Below are 20,000 nucleotides of genomic sequence, written 5' to 3' on the forward strand. Positions count from 1 at the left end.
TTTGCCAAAATTTCAAAAAACCTGTTTTCGCTTTGTCATTATGGGATATTGTGTGTAGATTGATGATGGAAACAAATCCTTTATACATTTTGGAATAAGGCTGTGTAACGTAACAACATGTGGGAAAAGTCAAGGGGTCTGAATGCTTTCAGAAACCAGTGTACACCGGCAGTAACATTACACCTATTACAGCAGTGAGATTGTGTTGTGTGCAAGTCCTCTCGTCCATTGATTTAGACATTAAACCCTGCAGTGCTATCTAACAATATAGTGCTTTAATCTCCTGCTCAAATGGTTCCTATTTCTCACTCACCTCCGCTCTGTCTTTAACGTTGATCCATCAAATATAGTACCAGTAATATGGAGAAAATTAAAACAACTCATCCTGCTGCCCTGATTCAAATAAAAGACTGGGGAAGGGCCGCAAACGTTTTGATCGAGGAGACTAACGAGTAGTCACAGTAAGAGGATTTACTACTATAGTCACAGTAAGAGGATTTACTACTATAGTCACAGTAAGGGGTTTTACTACTATAGTCACAGTAAGAGGATTTACTACTATAGTCACAGTAAGAGGATTTACTACTATAGTCACAGTAAGAGGATTTACTACTATAGTCACAGTAAGAGGATTTACTACTATAGTCACAGTAAGAGGATTTACTACTATAGTCACAGTAGGAGGATTTACTACTATAGTCACAGTAAGAGGATTTACTACTATAGTCACAGTAAGAGGATTTACTACTATAGTCACAGTAAGGGGTTTTACTACTATAGTCACAGTAAGAGGATTTACTACTATAGTCACAGTAAGAGGATTTACTACTATAGTCACAGTAAGGGGTTTTACTACTATAGTCACAGTAAGAGGATTTACTACTATAGTCACAGTAGGAGGATTTACTACTATAGTCACAGTAAGAGGATTTACTACTATAGTCACAGTAAGAGGATTTACTACTATAGTCACAGTAAGGGGTTTTACTACTATAGTCACAGTAAGAGGATTTACTACTATAGTCACAGTAAGAGGATTTACTACTATAGTCACAGTAAGAGGATTTACTACTATAGTCACAGTAAGAGGATTTACTACTATAGTCACAGTAAGAGGATTTACTACTATAGTCACAGTAAGAGGATTTACTACTATAGTCACAGTAGGAGGATTTACTACTATAGTCACAGTAAGAGGATTTACTACTATAGTCACAGTAAGAGGATTTACTACTATAGTCACAGTAAGAGGATTTACTACTATAGTCACAGTAAGGGGTTTTACTACTATAGTCACAGTAAGAGGATTTACTACTATAGTCACAGTAGGAGGATTTACTACTATAGTCACAGTAAGAGGATTTACTACTATAGTCACAGTAAGAGGATTTACTACTATAGTCACAGTAAGAGGATTTACTACTATAGTCACAGTAAGAGGATTTACTACTATAGTCACAGTAAGAGGATTTACTACTATAGTCACAGTAAGAGGATTTACTACGATAGTCACAGTAAGGGGTGTATTACTATAGTCACAGTAAGAGGATTTACTACTATAGTCACAGTAAGAGGATTTACTACTATAGTCACAGTAAGAGGATTTACTACTATAGTCACAGTAAGAGGATTTACTACTATAGTCACAGTAAGAGGATTTACTACGATAGTCACAGTAAGGGGTATATTACTATAGTCACAGTAAGAGGATTTACTACTATAGTCACAGTAAGGGGTTTTATTACTATAGTCACAGTAAGAGGATTTACTACGATAGTCACAGTAAGAGGATTTACTACTATAGTCACAGTAAGAGGATTTACTACTATAGTCACAGTAAGAGGATTTACTACTATAGTCACAGTAAGAGGATTTACTACGATGGTCACAGTAAGAGGATTTACTACTATAGTCACAGTAAGAGGATTTTCTACTATAGTCACAGTAAGAGGATTTACTACTATAGTCACAGTAAGAGGATGTACTACTATAGTCACAGTAAGAGGATTTACTACTATAGTCACAGTAAGAGGATTTACTACTATAGTCACAGTAAGAGGATTTACTACTATAGTCACAGTAAGAGGATTTACTACTATAGTCACAGTAAGAGGATTTACTACTATAGTCACAGTAAGAGGATTTACTACTATAATCACAGTAAGAGGATTTACTACTATAGTCACAGTAAGAGGATTTACTACTATAGTCACAGTAAGAGGATTTACTACTATAGTCACAGTAAGAGGATTTACTACTATAGTCACAGTAAGAGGATTTACTACTATAGTCACAGTAAGAGGATTTACTACTATAGTCACAGTAAGAGGATTTACTACTATAGTCACAGTAAGAGGATTTACTACTATAGTCACAGTAAGAGGATTTACTACTATAGTCACAGTAAGAGGATTTACTACTATAGTCACAGTAAGAGGATTTACTACTATAGTCACAGTAAGAGGATTTACTACGATAGTCACAGTAAGAGGATTTACTACGATAGTCACAGTAAGGGGTTTTACTACTATAGTCACAGTAAGAGGATTTACTACTATAGTCACAGTAAGGGGTTTTACTACTATTGTCACAGTAAGAGGATTTACTACTATAGTCACAGTAAGGGGTTTTACTACTATAGTCACAGTAAGAGGATTTACTACGATAGTCACAGTAAGGGGTTGTATTACTGTAGTCACAGTAAGGGGTTTTACTACTATAGTCACAGTAAGGGGTTTTACTACTATAGTCACAGTAAGGGGTTGTATTACTGTAGTCACAGTAAGGGGTTTTACTACTATAGTCACAGTAAGGGGTTTTACTACTGTAGTCACGGTAAGGGGTTTTACTGCTATAGTCACAGTAAGAGGATTTACTGCTATAGTCACAGTAAGAGGATTTACTACTATAGTCACAGTAAGAGGATTTACTACGATAGTCACAGTAAGAGGATTTACTACTATAGTCACAGTAAGAGGATTTACTACTATAGTCACAGTAAGAGGATTTACTACTATAGTCACAGTAAGAGGATTTACTACTATAGTCACAGTAAGGGGTTTTACTACTATAGTCACAGTAAGGGGTTTTACTACTATAGTCACAGTAAGGGATTTTACTACTATAGTCACAGTAAGGGGTTTTACTACTATAGTCACAGTAAGGGGTTTTACTACTATAGTCACAGTAAGAGGATTTACTACTATAGTCACAGTAAGAGGATTTACTACGATAGTCACAGTAAGAGGATTTACTACTATAGTCACAGTAAGAGGATTTACTACGATAGTCACAGTAAGGGGTTTTACTACTATAGTCACAGTAAGAGGATTTACTACTATAGTCACAGTAAGGGGTTTTACTACTATTGTCACAGTAAGAGGATTTACTACTATAGTCACAGTAAGGGGTTTTACTACTATAGTCACAGTAAGAGGATTTACTACGATAGTCACAGTAAGGGGTTGTATTACTGTAGTCACAGTAAGGGGTTTTACTGCTATAGTCACAGTAAGAGGATTTACTGCTATAGTCACAGTAAGAGGATTTACTACTATAGTCACAGTAAGAGGATTTACTACGATAGTCACAGTAAGGGGTTGTATTACTGTAGTCACAGTAAGGGGTTTTACTGCTATAGTCACAGTAAGAGGATTTACTACTATAGTCACAGTAAGGGGTTTTACTACTATAGTCACAGTAAGAGGATTTACTGCTATAGTCACAGTAAGAGGATTTACTACTATAGTCACAGTAAGAGGATTTACTACTATAGTCACAGTAAGAGGATTTACTACTATAGTCACAGTAAGAGGATTTACTACTATAGTCACAGTAAGAGGATTTACTACTATAGTCACAGTAAGGGGTTTTACTACTATAGTCACAGTAAGGGGTTTTACTACTATAGTCACAGTAAGGGGTTTTACTACTATAGTCACAGTAAGGGGTTTTACTACTATAGTCACAGTAAGGGGTTTTACTACTATAGTCACAGTAAGGGGTTTTACTACTATAGTCACAGTAAGGGGTTTTACTACTATAGTCACAGTAAGGGGTTTTACTACTATAGTCACAGTAAGGGGTTTTACTACTATAGTCACAGTAAGAGGATTTACTACTATAGTCACAGTAAGGGGTCACAGTAAGAGGATTTACTACTATAGTCACAGTAAGGGTTTTACTACTATAGTCACAGTAAGGGGTTTTACTACTATAGTCACAGTAAGGGGTTTTACTACTATAGTCACAGTAAGGGGTTTTACTACTATAGTCACAGTAAGGGGTTTTACTACTATAGTCACAGTAAGGGGTTTTACTACTATAGTCACAGTAAGGGGTTTTACTACTATAGTCACAGTAAGGGGTTTTACTACTATAGTCACAGTAAGGGGTTTTACTACTATAGTCACAGTAAGGGGTTTTACTACTATAGTCACAGTAAGGGGTTTTACTACTATAGTCACAGTAAGGGGTTTACTACTATAAGGGGTTTATTACTATAGTCACAGTAAGGGGTTTTACTACTATAGTCACAGTAAGGGGTTTACTACTATAATCACAGTAAGGGGTTTTACTACTATAGTCACAGTAAGGGGTTTATTACTATAGTCACAGTAAGGGGTTTTACTACTATTGTCACAGTAAGAGGATTTACTACTATAATCACAGTAAAGGGTTTACTACTATAGTCACAGTAAGGGATTTTACTACTATAGTCACAGTAAGGGGTTTATTACTATAGTCACTGTCACAGTAAGGGGTTTTACTACTATAGTCACAGTAAGGGGTTTTACTACTATAGTCACAGTAAGAGGATTTACTACTATAGTCACAGTAAGAGGATTTACTACGATGGTCACAGTAAGAGGATTTACTACTATAGTCACAGTAAGAGGATTTACTACGATGGTCACAGTAAGAGGATTTACTACTATAGTCACAGTAAGAGGATTTTCTACTATAGTCACAGTAAGAGGATTTACTACTATAGTCACAGTAAGAGGATGTACTACTATAGTCACAGTAAGAGGATTTACTACTATAGTCACAGTAAGAGGATTTACTACTATAGTCACAGTAAGAGGATTTACTACTATAGTCACAGTAAGGGGTTTATTACTATAGTCACTGTCACAGTAAGGGGTTTTACTACTATAGTCACAGTAAGGGGTTTTACTACTATAGTCACAGTAAGGGGTTTTACTACTATAGTCACAGTAAGGGGTTTTACTACTATAGTCACTGTCACAGTAAGGGGTTTTACTACTATAGTCACAGTAAGGGGTTTTACTACTATAGTCACAGTAAGAGGATTTACTACTATAGTCACAATAAGGGATTTTACTACTATAGTCACAGTAAGGGGTTTTACTACTATAGTCACAGTAAGGGGTTTATTACTTTAGTCACAGTAAGAGGATTTACTACTATAGTCACAGTAAGGGGTTTTACTATTATAGTCACAGTAAGGGGTTTTACTACTATAGTCACAGTAAGGGGTTTTACTACTATAGTCACAGTAAGGGGTTTTACTACTATAGTCACAGTAAGGGGTTTTACTACTATAGTCACAGTAAGGGGTTTTACTACTATAGTCACAGTAAGGGGTTTTACTACTATAGTCACAGAAAGGGGTTTACTACTATAGTCACAGTAAGGGTTTTACTACTATAGTCACAGTAAGGGGTTTTACTACTATAGTCACAGTAAGGGGTTTTACTACTATAGTCACAGTAAGGGGTTTTACTACTATAGTCACAGTAAGGGGTTTTACTACTATAGTCACAGTAAGGGGTTTTACTACTATAGTCAATGTCACAGTAAGGGGTTTTACTACGATAGTCACAGTAAGGGGTTTTACTACTATAGTCACAGTAAGAGGATTTACTACTATAGTCACAGTAAGGGGTTTTACTACTATAGTCACAGTAAGAGGATTTACTACTATAGTCACAATAAGGGATTTTACTACTATAGTCACAGTAAGGGGTTTATTACTTTAGTCACAGTAAGGGGATTTACTACTATAGTCACAGTAAGAGGATTTACTACTATAGTCACAGTAAGGGGTTTTACTATTATAGTCACAGTAAGGGGTTTTACTACTATAGTCACAGTAAGGGGTTTTACTACTATAGTCACAGTAAGGGGTTTTACTACTATAGTCACAGTAAGGGGTTTTACTACTATAGTCACAGTAAGGGGTTTTACTACTATAGTCACAGTAAGGGTTTTACTACTATAGTCACAGTAAGGGGTTTTACTACTATAGTCACAGAAAGGGGTTTACTACTATAGTCACAGTAAGGGGTTTTACTACATAGTCACAGTAAGGGGTTTTACTACTATAGTCACAGTAAGGGGTTTTACTACTATAGTCACAGTAAGGGGTTTTACTACTATAGTCACAGTAAGGGGTTTTACTACTATAGTCACAGTAAGGGGTTTTACTACTATAGTCACAGTAAGGGGTTTTACTACTATAGTCACAGTAAGGGGTTTTACTACTATAATCACAGTAAGGGGTTTTACTACTATAGTTACAGTAAGGGGTTTTACTACTATAGTCACAGTAAGGGGTTTTACTACTATAGTCACAGTAAGGGGTTTTACTACTATAGTCACAGTAAGGGGTTTTACTACTATAGTCACAGTAAGGGGTTTATTACTATAGTCACAGTAAGGGGTTTTACTACTATAGTCACAGTAAGGGGTTTTACTACTATAATCACAGTAAGGGGTTTTACTACTATAGTCACAGTAAGGGGTTTATTACTATAGTCACAGTAAGGGGTTTTACTACTATTGTCACAGTAAGAGGATTTACTACTATAGTCACAGTAAAGGGTTTACTACTATAGTCACAGTAAGGGATTTTACTACTATAGTCACAGTAAGGGGTTTATTACTATAGTCACTGTCACAGTAAGGGGTTTTACTACTATAGTCACAGTAAGGGGTTTTACTACTATAGTCACAGTAAGAGGATTTACTACTATAGTCACAGTAAGAGGATTTACTACGATGGTCACAGTAAGAGGATTTACTACTATAGTCACAGTAAGAGGATTTACTACGATGGTCACAGTAAGAGGATTTACTACTATAGTCACAGTAAGAGGATTTTCTACTATAGTCACAGTAAGAGGATTTACTACTATAGTCACAGTAAGAGGATGTACTACTATAGTCACAGTAAGAGGATTTACTACTATAGTCACAGTAAGAGGATTTACTACTATAGTCACAGTAAGAGGATTTACTACTATAGTCACAGTAAGGGGTTTATTACTATAGTCACTGTCACAGTAAGGGGTTTTACTACTATAGTCACAGTAAGGGGTTTTACTACTATAGTCACAGTAAGGGGTTTTACTACTATAGTCACAGTAAGGGTTTTACTACTATAGTCACTGTCACAGTAAGGGGTTTTACTACTATAGTCACAGTAAGGGGTTTTACTACTATAGTCACAGTAAGAGGATTTACTACTATAGTCACAATAAGGGATTTTACTACTATAGTCACAGTAAGGGTTTTACTACTATAGTCACAGTAAGGGGTTTATTACTTTAGTCACAGTAAGAGGATTTACTACTATAGTCACAGTAAGGGGTTTTACTATTATAGTCACAGTAAGGGGTTTTACTACTATAGTCACAGTAAGGGGTTTTACTACTATAGTCACAGTAAGGGGTTTTACTACTATAGTCACAGTAAGGGTTTTACTACTATAGTCACAGTAAGGGGTTTTACTACTATAGTCACAGTAAGGGGTTTTACTACTATAGTCACAGAAAGGGGTTTACTACTATAGTCACAGTAAGGGGTTTTACTACTATAGTCACAGTAAGGGGTTTTACTACTATAGTCACAGTAAGGGGTTTTACTACTATAGTCACAGTAAGGGTTTTACTACTATAGTCACAGTAAGGGGTTTTACTACTATAGTCACAGTAAGGGGTTTTACTACTATAGTCAATGTCACAGTAAGGGGTTTTACTACGATAGTCACAGTAAGGGGTTTTACTACTATAGTCACAGTAAGAGGATTTACTACTATAGTCACAGTAAGGGTTTTACTACTATAGTCACAGTAAGAGGATTTACTACTATAGTCACAATAAGGGATTTTACTACTATAGTCACAGTAAGGGGTTTATTACTTTAGTCACAGTAAGGGATTTACTACTATAGTCACAGTAAGAGGATTTACTACTATAGTCACAGTAAGGGGTTTTACTATTATAGTCACAGTAAGGGGTTTTACTACTATAGTCACAGTAAGGGGTTTTACTACTATAGTCACAGTAAGGGGTTTTACTACTATAGTCACAGTAAGGGGTTTTACTACTATAGTCACAGTAAGGGGTTTTACTACTATAGTCACAGTAAGGGGTTTTACTACTATAGTCACAGTAAGGGGTTTTACTACTATAGTCACAGAAAGGGGTTTACTACTATAGTCACAGTAAGGGTTTTACTACTATAGTCACAGTAAGGGGTTTTACTACTATAGTCACAGTAAGGGGTTTTACTACTATAGTCACAGTAAGGGTTTTACTACTATAGTCACAGTAAGGGGTTTTACTACTATAGTCACAGTAAGGGGTTTTACTACTATAGTCAATGTCACAGTAAGGGGTTTTACTACGATAGTCACAGTAAGGGGTTTTACTACTATAGTCACAGTAAGAGGATTTACTACTATAGTCACAGTAAGGGGTTTTACTACTATTGTCACAGTAAGAGGATTTACTACTATAGTCACAGTAAGGGGTTTTACTACTATAGTCACAGTAAGAGGATTTACTACGATAGTCACAGTAAGGGGTTGTATTACTGTAGTCACAGTAAGGGGTTTTACTGCTATAGTCACAGTAAGAGGATTTACTGCTATAGTCACAGTAAGAGGATTTACTACTATAGTCACAGTAAGGGGTTTTACTATTATAGTCACAGTAAGGGGTTTTACTACTATAGTCACAGTAAGGGGTTTTACTACTATAGTCACAGTAAGGGGTTTTACTACTATAGTCACAGTAAGGGGTTTTACTACTATAGTCACAGTAAGGGGTTTTACTACTATAGTCACAGTAAGGGGTTTTACTACTATAGTCACAGTAAGGGGTTTTACTACTATAGTCACAGAAAGGGGTTTACTACTATAGTCACAGTAAGGGGTTTTACTACTATAGTCACAGTAAGGGGTTTTACTACTATAGTCACAGTAAGGGGTTTTACTACTATAGTCACAGTAAGGGGTTTTACTACTATAGTCACAGTAAGGGGTTTTACTACTATAGTCACAGTTAGGGGTTTATTACTATAGTCACAGTAAGGGGTTTTACTACTATAGTCACAGTAAGGGGTTTTACTACTATAATCACAGTAAGGGGTTTTACTACTATAGTTACAGTAAGGGGTTTTACTACTATAGTCACAGTAAGGGGTTTTACTACTATAGTCACAGTAAGGGGTTTTACTACTATAGTCACAGTAAGGGGTTTTACTACTATAGTCACAGTAAGGGGTTTATTACTATAGTCACAGTAAGGGGTTTTACTACTATAGTCACAGTAAGGGGTTTTACTACTATAATCACAGTAAGGGGTTTTACTACTATAGTCACAGTAAGGGGTTTATTACTATAGTCACAGTAAGGGGTTTTACTACTATTGTCACAGTAAGAGGATTTACTACTATAGTCACAGTAAAGGGTTTACTACTATAGTCACAGTAAGGGATTTTACTACTATAGTCACAGTAAGGGGTTTATTACTATAGTCACTGTCACAGTAAGGGGTTTTACTACTATAGTCACAGTAAGGGGTTTTACTACTATAGTCACAGTAAGAGGATTTACTACTATAGTCACAGTAAGAGGATTTACTACGATGGTCACAGTAAGAGGATTTACTACTATAGTCACAGTAAGAGGATTTACTACGATGGTCACAGTAAGAGGATTTACTACTATAGTCACAGTAAGAGGATTTTCTACTATAGTCACAGTAAGAGGATTTACTACTATAGTCACAGTAAGAGGATGTACTACTATAGTCACAGTAAGAGGATTTACTACTATAGTCACAGTAAGAGGATTTACTACTATAGTCACAGTAAGAGGATTTACTACTATAGTCACAGTAAGGGGTTTATTACTATAGTCACTGTCACAGTAAGGGTTTTACTACTATAGTCACAGTAAGGGGTTTTACTACTATAGTCACAGTAAGGGGTTTTACTACTATAGTCACAGTAAGGGGTTTTACTACTATAGTCACTGTCACAGTAAGGGGTTTTACTACTATAGTCACAGTAAGGGGTTTTACTACTATAGTCACAGTAAGAGGATTTACTACTATAGTCACAATAAGGGATTTTACTACTATAGTCACAGTAAGGGGTTTTACTACTATAGTCACAGTAAGGGGTTTATTACTTTAGTCACAGTAAGAGGATTTACTACTATAGTCACAGTAAGGGGTTTTACTATTATAGTCACAGTAAGGGGTTTTACTACTATAGTCACAGTAAGGGGTTTTACTACTATAGTCACAGTAAGGGGTTTTACTACTATAGTCACAGTAAGGGGTTTTACTACTATAGTCACAGTAAGGGGTTTTACTACTATAGTCACAGTAAGGGGTTTTACTACTATAGTCACAGAAAGGGGTTTACTACTATAGTCACAGTAAAGGGGTTTTACTACTATAGTCACAGTAAGGGGTTTTACTACTATAGTCACAGTAAGGGGTTTTACTACTATAGTCACAGTAAGGGGTTTTACTACTATAGTCACAGTAAGGGGTTTTACTACTATAGTCACAGTAAGGGGTTTTACTACTATAGTCAATAAGTTTACACATAGTCACAGTAAGGGGTTTTACTACTATAGTCACAGTAAGGGGTTTACTACTATAGTCACAGTAAGAGGATTTACTACTATAGTCACAGTAAGGGGTTTTACTACTATAGTCACAGTAAGAGGATTTACTACTATAGTCACAATAAGGGATTTTACTACTATAGTCACAGTAAGGGGTTTATTACTTTAGTCACAGTAAGGGGATTTACTACTATAGTCACAGTAAGAGGATTTACTACTATAGTCACAGTAAGGGGTTTTACTACTATAGTCACAGTAAGGGTTTTACAGTAAGGGGTTTTACTACTATAGTCACAGTAAGGGGTTTTACTACTATAGTCACAGTAAGGGGTTTTACTACTATAGTCACAGTAAGGGGTTTATTACTATAGTCACAGTAAGGGGTTTTACTACTATAGTCACAGTAAGGGGTTTTACTACTATAGTCACAGTAAGGGGTTTTACTACTATAGTCACAGTAAGGGGTTTTACTACTATAGTCACTATAGTCAGTAAGGGGTTTTACTACTATAGTCACAGTAAGGGGTTTTACTACTATAGTCACAGTAAGGGGTTTTACTACTATAGTCACAGTAAGGGGTTTTACTACTAGTCACAGTAAGGGGTTTTACTACTATAGTCAATGTCACAGTAAGGGGTTTTACTACTATAGTCACAGTAAGGGGTTTTACTACTATAGTCACAGTAAGAGGATTTACTACTATAGTCACAGTAAGGGGTTTACTACTATTGTCACAGTAAGAGGATTTACTACTATAGTCACAGTAAGGGGTTTTACTACTATAGTCACAGTAAGAGGATTTACTACTATAGTCACAGTAAGGGGTTGTTTACTACTATAAGTCACAGTAAGAGGATTTACTACTATAGTCACAGTAAGAGGATTTACTACTATAGTCACAGTAAGAGGATTTACTACGATAGTCACAGTAAGAGGATTTACTACTATAGTCACAGTAAGAGGATTTACTATAGTCACAGTAAGAGGATTTACTATATAGTCACAGTAAGAGGATTTACTACTATAGTCACAGTAAGGGGTTTTACTACTATAGTCACAGTAAGGGGTTTTACTACTATAGTCACAGTAAGGGGTTTTACTACTATAGTCACAGAAAGGGGTTTACTACTATAGTCACAGTAAGGGGTTTTACTACTATAGTCACAGTAAGGGGTTTTACTACTATAGTCACAGTAAGGGGTTTTACTACTATAGTCACAGTAAGAGGATTTACTACTATAGTCACAGTAAGGGGTTTTACTACTATAGTCACAGTAAGAGGATTTACTACTATAGTCACAGTAAGGGGTTTTACTACTATAGTCACAGTAAGGGGTTTTACTACTATAGTCACAGTAAGGGGTTTTACTACTATAGTCACAGTAAGGGGTTTTACTACTATAGTCACAGTAAGGGGTTTATTACTATAGTCACAGTAAGGGGTTTTACTACTATAGTCACAGTAAGGGGTTTTACTACTATAATCACAGTAAGGGGTTTTACTACTATAGTCACAGTAAGGGGTTTATTACTATAGTCACAGTAAGGGGTTTTACTACTATAGTCACAGTAAGAGGATTTACTACTATAGTCACAGTAAAGGGTTTACTACTATAGTCACAGTAAGGGATTTTACTACTATAGTCACAGTAAGGGGTTTATTACTATAGTCACTGTCACAGTAAGGGGTTATACTACTATAGTCACAGTAAGGGGTTTTACTACTATAGTCACAGTAAGAGGATTTACTACAATAGTCACAGTAAGGGATTTTACTACTATAGTCACAGTAAGGGTTTATTACTATAGTCACCGTCACAGTAAGGGGTTTTACTACTATAGTCACAGTAAGGGGTTTTACTACTATAGTCACAGTAAGGGGTTTTACTACTATAGTCACAGTAAGGGGTTTTACTACTATAGTCACTGTCACAGTAAGGGGTTTTACTACTATAGTCACAGTAAGGGTTTTACTACTATAGTCACAGTAAGAGGATTTACTACTATAGTCACAATAAGGGATTTTACTACTATAGTCACAGTAAGGGGTTTTACTACTATAGTCACAGTAAGGGGTTTATTACTTTAGTCACAGTAAGGGGATTTACTACTATAGTCACAGTAAGAGGATTTACTACTATAGTCACAGTAAGGGGTTTTACTATTATAGTCACAGTAAGGGGTTTTACTACTATAGTCACAGTAAGGGTTTTACTACTATAGTCACAGTAAGGGGTTTTACTACTATAGTCACAGTAAGGGGTTTTACTACTATAGTCACAGAAAGGGTTTACTACTATAGTCACAGTAAGGGGTTTTACTACTATAGTCACAGTAAGGGGTTTTACTACTATAGTCACAGTAAGGGGTTTTACTACTATAGTCACAGTAAGGGGTTTTACTACTATAGTCACAGTAAGGGGTTTTACTACTATAGTCACAGTAAGGGGTTTTACTACTATAGTCAATGTCACAGTAAGGGGTTTTACTACGATAGTCACAGTAAGGGGTTTTACTACTATAGTCACAGTAAGGGGTTTTACTACTATAGTCACAGTAAGGGGTTTTACTACTATAGTCACAGTAAGGGGTTTTACTACTATAGTCACAGTAAGAGGATTTACTACTATAGTCACAGTAAGGGGTTTTATTCATGGATGTTCGTGTGTTATTGTTTTCTCTCCCAGAGCCCCTCAGCGGAGTCATCGAGGGCATCAGCGCCGGAATGTTCCTCATCGGAATGTTGATCGCCGTCATCTCCCTCCTCGTCTACAGGCAGAGAGTCCGTAAAGTGTGAGTGTCTAGTCCGGGACGTTTCACCTTGCCTGAGACCTGAAGACCTGCGTCACCTCTCTGGGATAATGCCTAGGCTTTAGCTCAGTGGGTTGACACAGTTTGACACTCCTTTTGGGGACACGAAACAAACATAACGCTGGAACTCACGTGTAGATGCATATCTTGAGCTATTAGACAGTAAATAATGTTTCTGTTTGTTATTTATACAGGAAGTAAGCTGCAGCTCTAATGATCGGCATCCTCAAACTCAGTCTACCAATTATGTCTAACCTTATTGTAGAGTCCAGAACCTATCATTTATCAAGCTAACGACTGTGTAACTAGGAATTATGTATAAATGACTGAAGAATGATTAATTTGCGGTTGGACAGACGTACTGTAGTGTGTGCCTGTGCCTGTTCGTGTGTGTCGTGTGTTGTGCATTGTGCTTCCCATTGATGCAATTCTAATCCAATTTTACAAATTGGGTTAAAAATAAAGATATCGATTTATAGTTGAATTGATTGCATGGTTGTGTGTACACAGGGCAGTACAGGAGAGCCCAGTGGTACGGATGAGCATGTGGAAGCAGGGGCCTACATCAGGGATGTATGTTGGAGTCAGAAGGTGAGACACACAGAATCGTTTCTCTCTTTATACGTCATCCGCAATCGTAACATTCAGGTTCTCTGGTAGGTGGAAAACACGCAGGTCTATTTACCAATCAGACCCAGTGACCAAACTAGCATAGCTACCCTTCACCATTGACCAAGCTAGCGTAGCTACCATTCACCATTGACCAAGCTAGTATAGCTATCCCTCACCAGTGACCAAGCTAGCATAGCTACCCTTCACCAGTGACCAAGCTAGCATAGCTACCCTTCACCAATGACCAAGCTAGCATAGCTACCCTTCACCAGTGACCAAGCTAGCATAGCTACCCTTCACCAATGACCAAGCTAGCGTAGCTACCCTTCACCAGTGACCAAGCTAGTGTCGCTAATTTTCACCAGTGACCAAGCTAGCATAGCTACCCTTATCCAATGACCAAGCTAGTGTAGCTACCCTTATCCAGTGACCAAGCTAGCTAATGTCAAGTCTTTTATCTCAGCCACTGATTTGGAGAAACTTCTACATGCTTGTATTGCCTCATGCCTAGATTACTGTAACTCTCTGTGTACATGTGCCAGTCCGAAATCACTCCAGTTAGTTCAAACCGCTGCAGCTCGTCTTTTAACAGGCACCAGGAAATGGAACCATATCACACCTCATCTAGTTTCTCTAAACTATCTACCAGTCACTTTTAGAATAGATAGTAACCTTATATTAATCACGTTTTAAAGGCTAGGTTTGGTTTATCCCCAGCCTATATCTCTGACCAGTCATCTCCCTATGAGCCAGGACACAGCCTGCGATCCTCTAGCAGGACACTGTTGACCAGTCATCTCCCTATGAGCCAGGACACAGCCTGAGATCCTCTAGCAGGACACTGTTGACCAGTCATCTCCCTATGAGCCAGGACACGGCCTGAGAACCTCTATCAGGGCACTGTTGACCAGTCATCTCCCTATGAGCCAGGACACAGCCTGAGATCCTCTAGCAGGACACTGTTGACCAGTCATCTCCCTATGAGCCAGGACACAGCCTGAGATCCTCTAGCAGGACACTGTTGACCAGTCATCTCCCTATGAGCCAGGACACAGCCTGCGATCCTCTAGCAGGACACTGTTGACCAGTCATCTCCCTATGAGCCAGGACACAGCCTGAGATCCTCTAGCAGGACACTGTTGACCAGTCATCTCCCTATGAGCCAGGACACAGCCTGAGATCCTCTAGCAGGACACTGTTGACCAGTCATCTCCCTATGAGCCAGGACACAGCCTGAGATCCTCTAGCAGGACACTGTTGACCAGTCATTTCCCTATGAGCCAGGACACAGCCTGAGATCCTCTAGCAGGACACTGTTGACCAGTCATCTCCCTATGAGCAGGGACACGGCCTGAGATCCTCTAGCAGGACACTGTTGACCAGTCATCTCCCTATGAGCCAGGACACGGCCTGAGATCCTCTAGCAGGACACTGTTGACCAGTCATCTCCCTATGAGCCAGGACACGGCCTGAGATCCTCTAGCAGGACACTGTTGACCAGTCATCTCCCTATGAGCCAGGACACAGCCTGAGATCCTCTAGCAGGACACTGTTGACCAGTCATCTCCCTATGAGCCAGGACACAGCCTGAGAACCTCTAGCAGGACACTGTTGACCAGTCATCTCCCTATGAGCCAGGACACAGCCTGAGAACCTCTAGCAGGACACTGTTGACCATTCATCTCCCTATGAGCCAGGACACAGCCAGAGATCCTCTAGCAGGACACTGTTGACCAGTCATCTCCCTATGAGCCAGGACACAGCCTGAGATCCTCTAGCAGGGCACTGTTGACCAGTCATCTCCCTATGAGCCAGGACACAACCTGAGATCCTCTAGCAGGACACTGTTGACCATTCTAAGGTCCAGGTTGAAAACAATTTGCAATTAGGGCCCCTAGAATTTGGAATGGTCTGCCAGAGGAGATCAGGCTGCAGATTCAGTGTCTCTTTATATCCCTGCTGAGGACACTTTTATAAAGATGATTATAATATCTAATTCCAACGTCTGATTTTAATGTCCGATTTCAACGTCTGATTTCAACGTCTGATTTCAACCTCCGATTTCAACGTCCGATTTCAACGTCCGATTTCAACGTCTGATTTCAACGTCCGATTTCAACGTCTGATTTCAACGTCTGATTTCAACGTCTGATTTCAACGTCTGATTTCAACGTCTGATTTTAATGTCCGATTTCAACGTCTGATTTCAACGTCTGATTTCAATGTCTGATTTCAATGTCTGATTTCAACGTCTGATTTCAATGTCTGATTTCAACGTCTGAATCATAGACTTGTTCAATACAACTGTACGCTCCTTGAGTTTAGAAGCACCTAGAGACAAACTTGTCTTCATGTGTAATTGCATTGTAGTGAAGATTATAGGAAAGACATTACTTGAGACTGAAGGAGTGACAAGCAAATACTGAAATCACTGCCTCCCTCCTAGTCCTTCCAACGAGTGACTGGCAGAGAAAAGAGATCACAAAGAGCACTGCTGAAATATACATGACTTAAAACCAGTGATTGACATGGGGATCAGAGCAGAGAGAAGGACTAGCAGTTCATTGATTTGACATGCAATGACAGAATGAGGCCATCTCCACCCTTCCATCTGTCTATCCTTCCCTCGCTCCATCCCTCCATCCTTCCATCTCTCCATCCTTCCCTATTTCCATCTCTCCATGTTCCCTCTCTCCATCCTTCCCTCTCTCCATCCTTCCCTCTCTCCATCCTTCCATCTCTCCATCCTTCCCTCTTTCCATCTCTCCATGTTCCCTCTCTCCATGTTCCGTCTCTCCATCCTTCCCTCTCTCTATCTTTCCATCTCTCCATCCTTCCATCTCTCCATCCTTCCCTCTCTCCATCTCTCCATCCTTCCCCCTTTCCCTCTCTCCATCCTTCCCTCTCTCCATCCCTCCATCCTTCCATCTCTCCATCCTTCCCTCTTTCCCTTTCTCCATCCTTCCCTCTCGCCATCCTGCCATCTCTACATCCTTCCCTCTCTCCATTTCTCCATCCTTCCATCAATCCATCCTTCCATCTCTCCATCCTTCCCTCTCTCCATCCTTCCTTCTCTCCATCCTTCCATCTCTCCATCCTTCCCTCTCTCCATCCTTCCCTCTCTCCATCATTCCATCTCTCCATCCTTCCCTCTCTCCATCCCTCCATCCTTCCATCTCTCCATCCTTCCCTCTTTCCATCTCTCCATCCTTCCCTCTCTCCATCCTTCCCTCTCTCCATCCTTCCATCTCTCTATCCTTCCATCTCTCCATCCTTCCCTCTCTCCATCCTTCCATCTCTCCATCCTTCCCTCTCTCCATCCCTCCATCCTTCCTTCTCTCCATCCCTCCATCCTTCCATCTCTCCATCCTTCCCTCTTTCCATCTCTCCATCCTTCCCTCTCTCCATCCTTCCCTCTCTCCATCTTTCCATCTCTCCATCCTTCCCTCTCTCCATCTCTCCATCCTTCCCTCTCTCCATCCTTCCATCTCTCCATCCTTCCATCTCTCCATCCTTCCCTCTCTCCATCCTTCCCTCTCTCCATACTTCCATCTCTCCATCCTTCCCTCTCTCCATCCGTCCATCTCTCCATCCTTCCATCTCTCCATCCTTCCCTCTCTCCATCCTTCCATCTCTCCATCTCTCCATCCTTCTCTCTCTCCTCTGCTCTCCCATTCCCTCCTCTGTCTCTCCTCTCTGATGCCATCCAATATTTTTCTGTCCATCGTCACACTGACTCGCAGGGAACCTTAATCAGTATGAGTGAAGGGACAGAGAGAGATGTCATTCTCCCTGTCTCTAAAAATAGATGTGTGTGTACATGCGCTCATGTGTGCATGCGTGTGGGTTTGTGCTGAAATAATGGATGCAATCATCCACTAGGTTGTTGCAGATCGATAACAGGAAGGGGTTTAAACCACTCTGTTCTGTTGGTGAACAACCATCATTGATCCCTGGGTTTTCACTCACCAGCCAGCAGGCCTTGACACAAGGGAGGGACTACCATCATTGATCCCTGGGTTTTCACTCACCAGCCAGCAGGCCTTTGATCACATCAGTCAGGGCAGACACAAGGACTACCATCATTGATCCCTGGGTTGTCACCAGCAGGCCTCACAGGAGAGGGACATCATAATTGTCCCTAGGTTTTCACTCACCAGTCAGAGGCATTGACACAAGGGAGGGACTACCATCATTGATCCCTGGGTTGTCACTCACCAGCCAGCAGGCCTTGACACAGGGGAGGGACTATCATAATTGATCCCTGGGTTTTCACTCACCAGTCAGCAGGCATTGACACAAGGGAGGGACTACCATCATTGATCCCTGGGTTGTCACTCACCAGCCAGCAGGCCTTGACACAGGGAGGGACTATCATAATTGATCCCTGGGTTTTCACTCACCAGTCAGCAGGCATTGACACAAGGGAGGGACTACCATCATTGATCCCTGGGTTGTCACTCACCAGCCAGCAGGCCTTGACACAGGGGAGGGACTATCATCAATTGATCCATCATGATCCCTGGTTGTCACTCACTCACCAGTCAGCAGGCATTGACACAAGGGAGGGACTACCATCATTGATCCCTGGGTTGTCACTCACCAGCCAGCAGGCCTTGACACAGGGGAGGGACTATCATAATTGATCCCTGGGTTTTCACTCACCAGTCAGCAGGCATTGACACAAGGGAGGGACTATCATCATTGATCCCTGGGTTGTCACTCACCAGCCAGCAGGCATTGACACAAGGGAGGGACTACCATCATTGATCCCTGGGTTGTCAGTCACTGCTGAGAGGGGATGGACAACACAGTGAACTCCTGTCTACCTCAACACAATGTCTGTGCACCAAACACTCAGTATCTAAACATAGGTCCACCACCAACAGACAGTCTGGGAAATGAATGAACCTTCAGGGTTGTCGTAAACAATGTAATTACATGTTCAGGTCTCTCTTGTGAAATAGGTCTTCAGCCCTCAATGGGACAACCTGGTTCAATAAAGGTTCAATTCAATTAAACGAGGAAATGTAATTTAAAGGTCATTTCAGCAGAGCGGCGTAGGTCTGTGAGGAAGTAACAAGATTAGTGTGTGAGGAGAGAGGGCACTCTGAATCTCTTAGTCACCCAAACAAAATGGAGTGTGGAACAAGATAAAATGAAATGTGTTTAACAGGAACACAGCCGTCTAATCTTACACTCTACTTCTCTTTATTTCAGCAAACGACGCATCTCAAGGTGCGTCTATTACACCCTCCATGTTATCTTGTGTCTCTAGAAATCCTGAGTTAAATAGGATGACCAAGTAGTATCACAAGTCCTATTATCTGCCCTAAATAAATCACCATAAATCCTAAACCATAAACGTTTTTTTTTTACATTTACAATTTAAAGTCTCATGAATCATTTACATTCTCGTAAATCCTTTCTCTAAGATGTGTCTGTCTCCCCTCAGCCCCGTCAAAGCAGCCCACTTTGAATCCCACCTCACTAAGCTACAGGCAGACTCCAACTATCTTCTGTCAGAAGAGTTTGAGGTAAAAAAAAAAAAACTTCATAAATGATTATCTGATAAGAGATCCCCCTTATCTACAAAAAAAACATATTTATAAAGTCGTTTTTAAACTTTGAAGTATTAGTTTATAAACCAATTCTTTATAAACTCCCATGCTTTATGTTTAA

At 39.6% G+C, this 20,000-nt stretch overlaps 1 protein-coding gene across 1 annotated transcript in view; it reads left to right on the forward strand.

Moving 5' to 3' along the window:
• The window catches only part of LOC135516567 (receptor-type tyrosine-protein phosphatase beta-like), a 140,215-nt gene that overhangs the window by 83,944 nt on the left and 36,271 nt on the right, over positions 1 to 20,000 (forward strand). Inside the window, exons 21-24 of the mRNA XM_064940917.1 lie at positions 13,583 to 13,688; positions 14,217 to 14,297; positions 19,539 to 19,556; positions 19,774 to 19,855. Coding sequence (XP_064796989.1) covers positions 13,583 to 13,688; positions 14,217 to 14,297; positions 19,539 to 19,556; positions 19,774 to 19,855 — 287 coding nt within the window. The remainder of the gene's footprint in view (positions 1 to 13,582; positions 13,689 to 14,216; positions 14,298 to 19,538; positions 19,557 to 19,773; positions 19,856 to 20,000) is intronic.

Source organism: Oncorhynchus masou, chromosome 27, assembly GCF_036934945.1.
Source record: "Oncorhynchus masou masou isolate Uvic2021 chromosome 27, UVic_Omas_1.1, whole genome shotgun sequence".
NCBI lineage: Eukaryota > Metazoa > Chordata > Actinopteri > Salmoniformes > Salmonidae > Oncorhynchus > Oncorhynchus masou.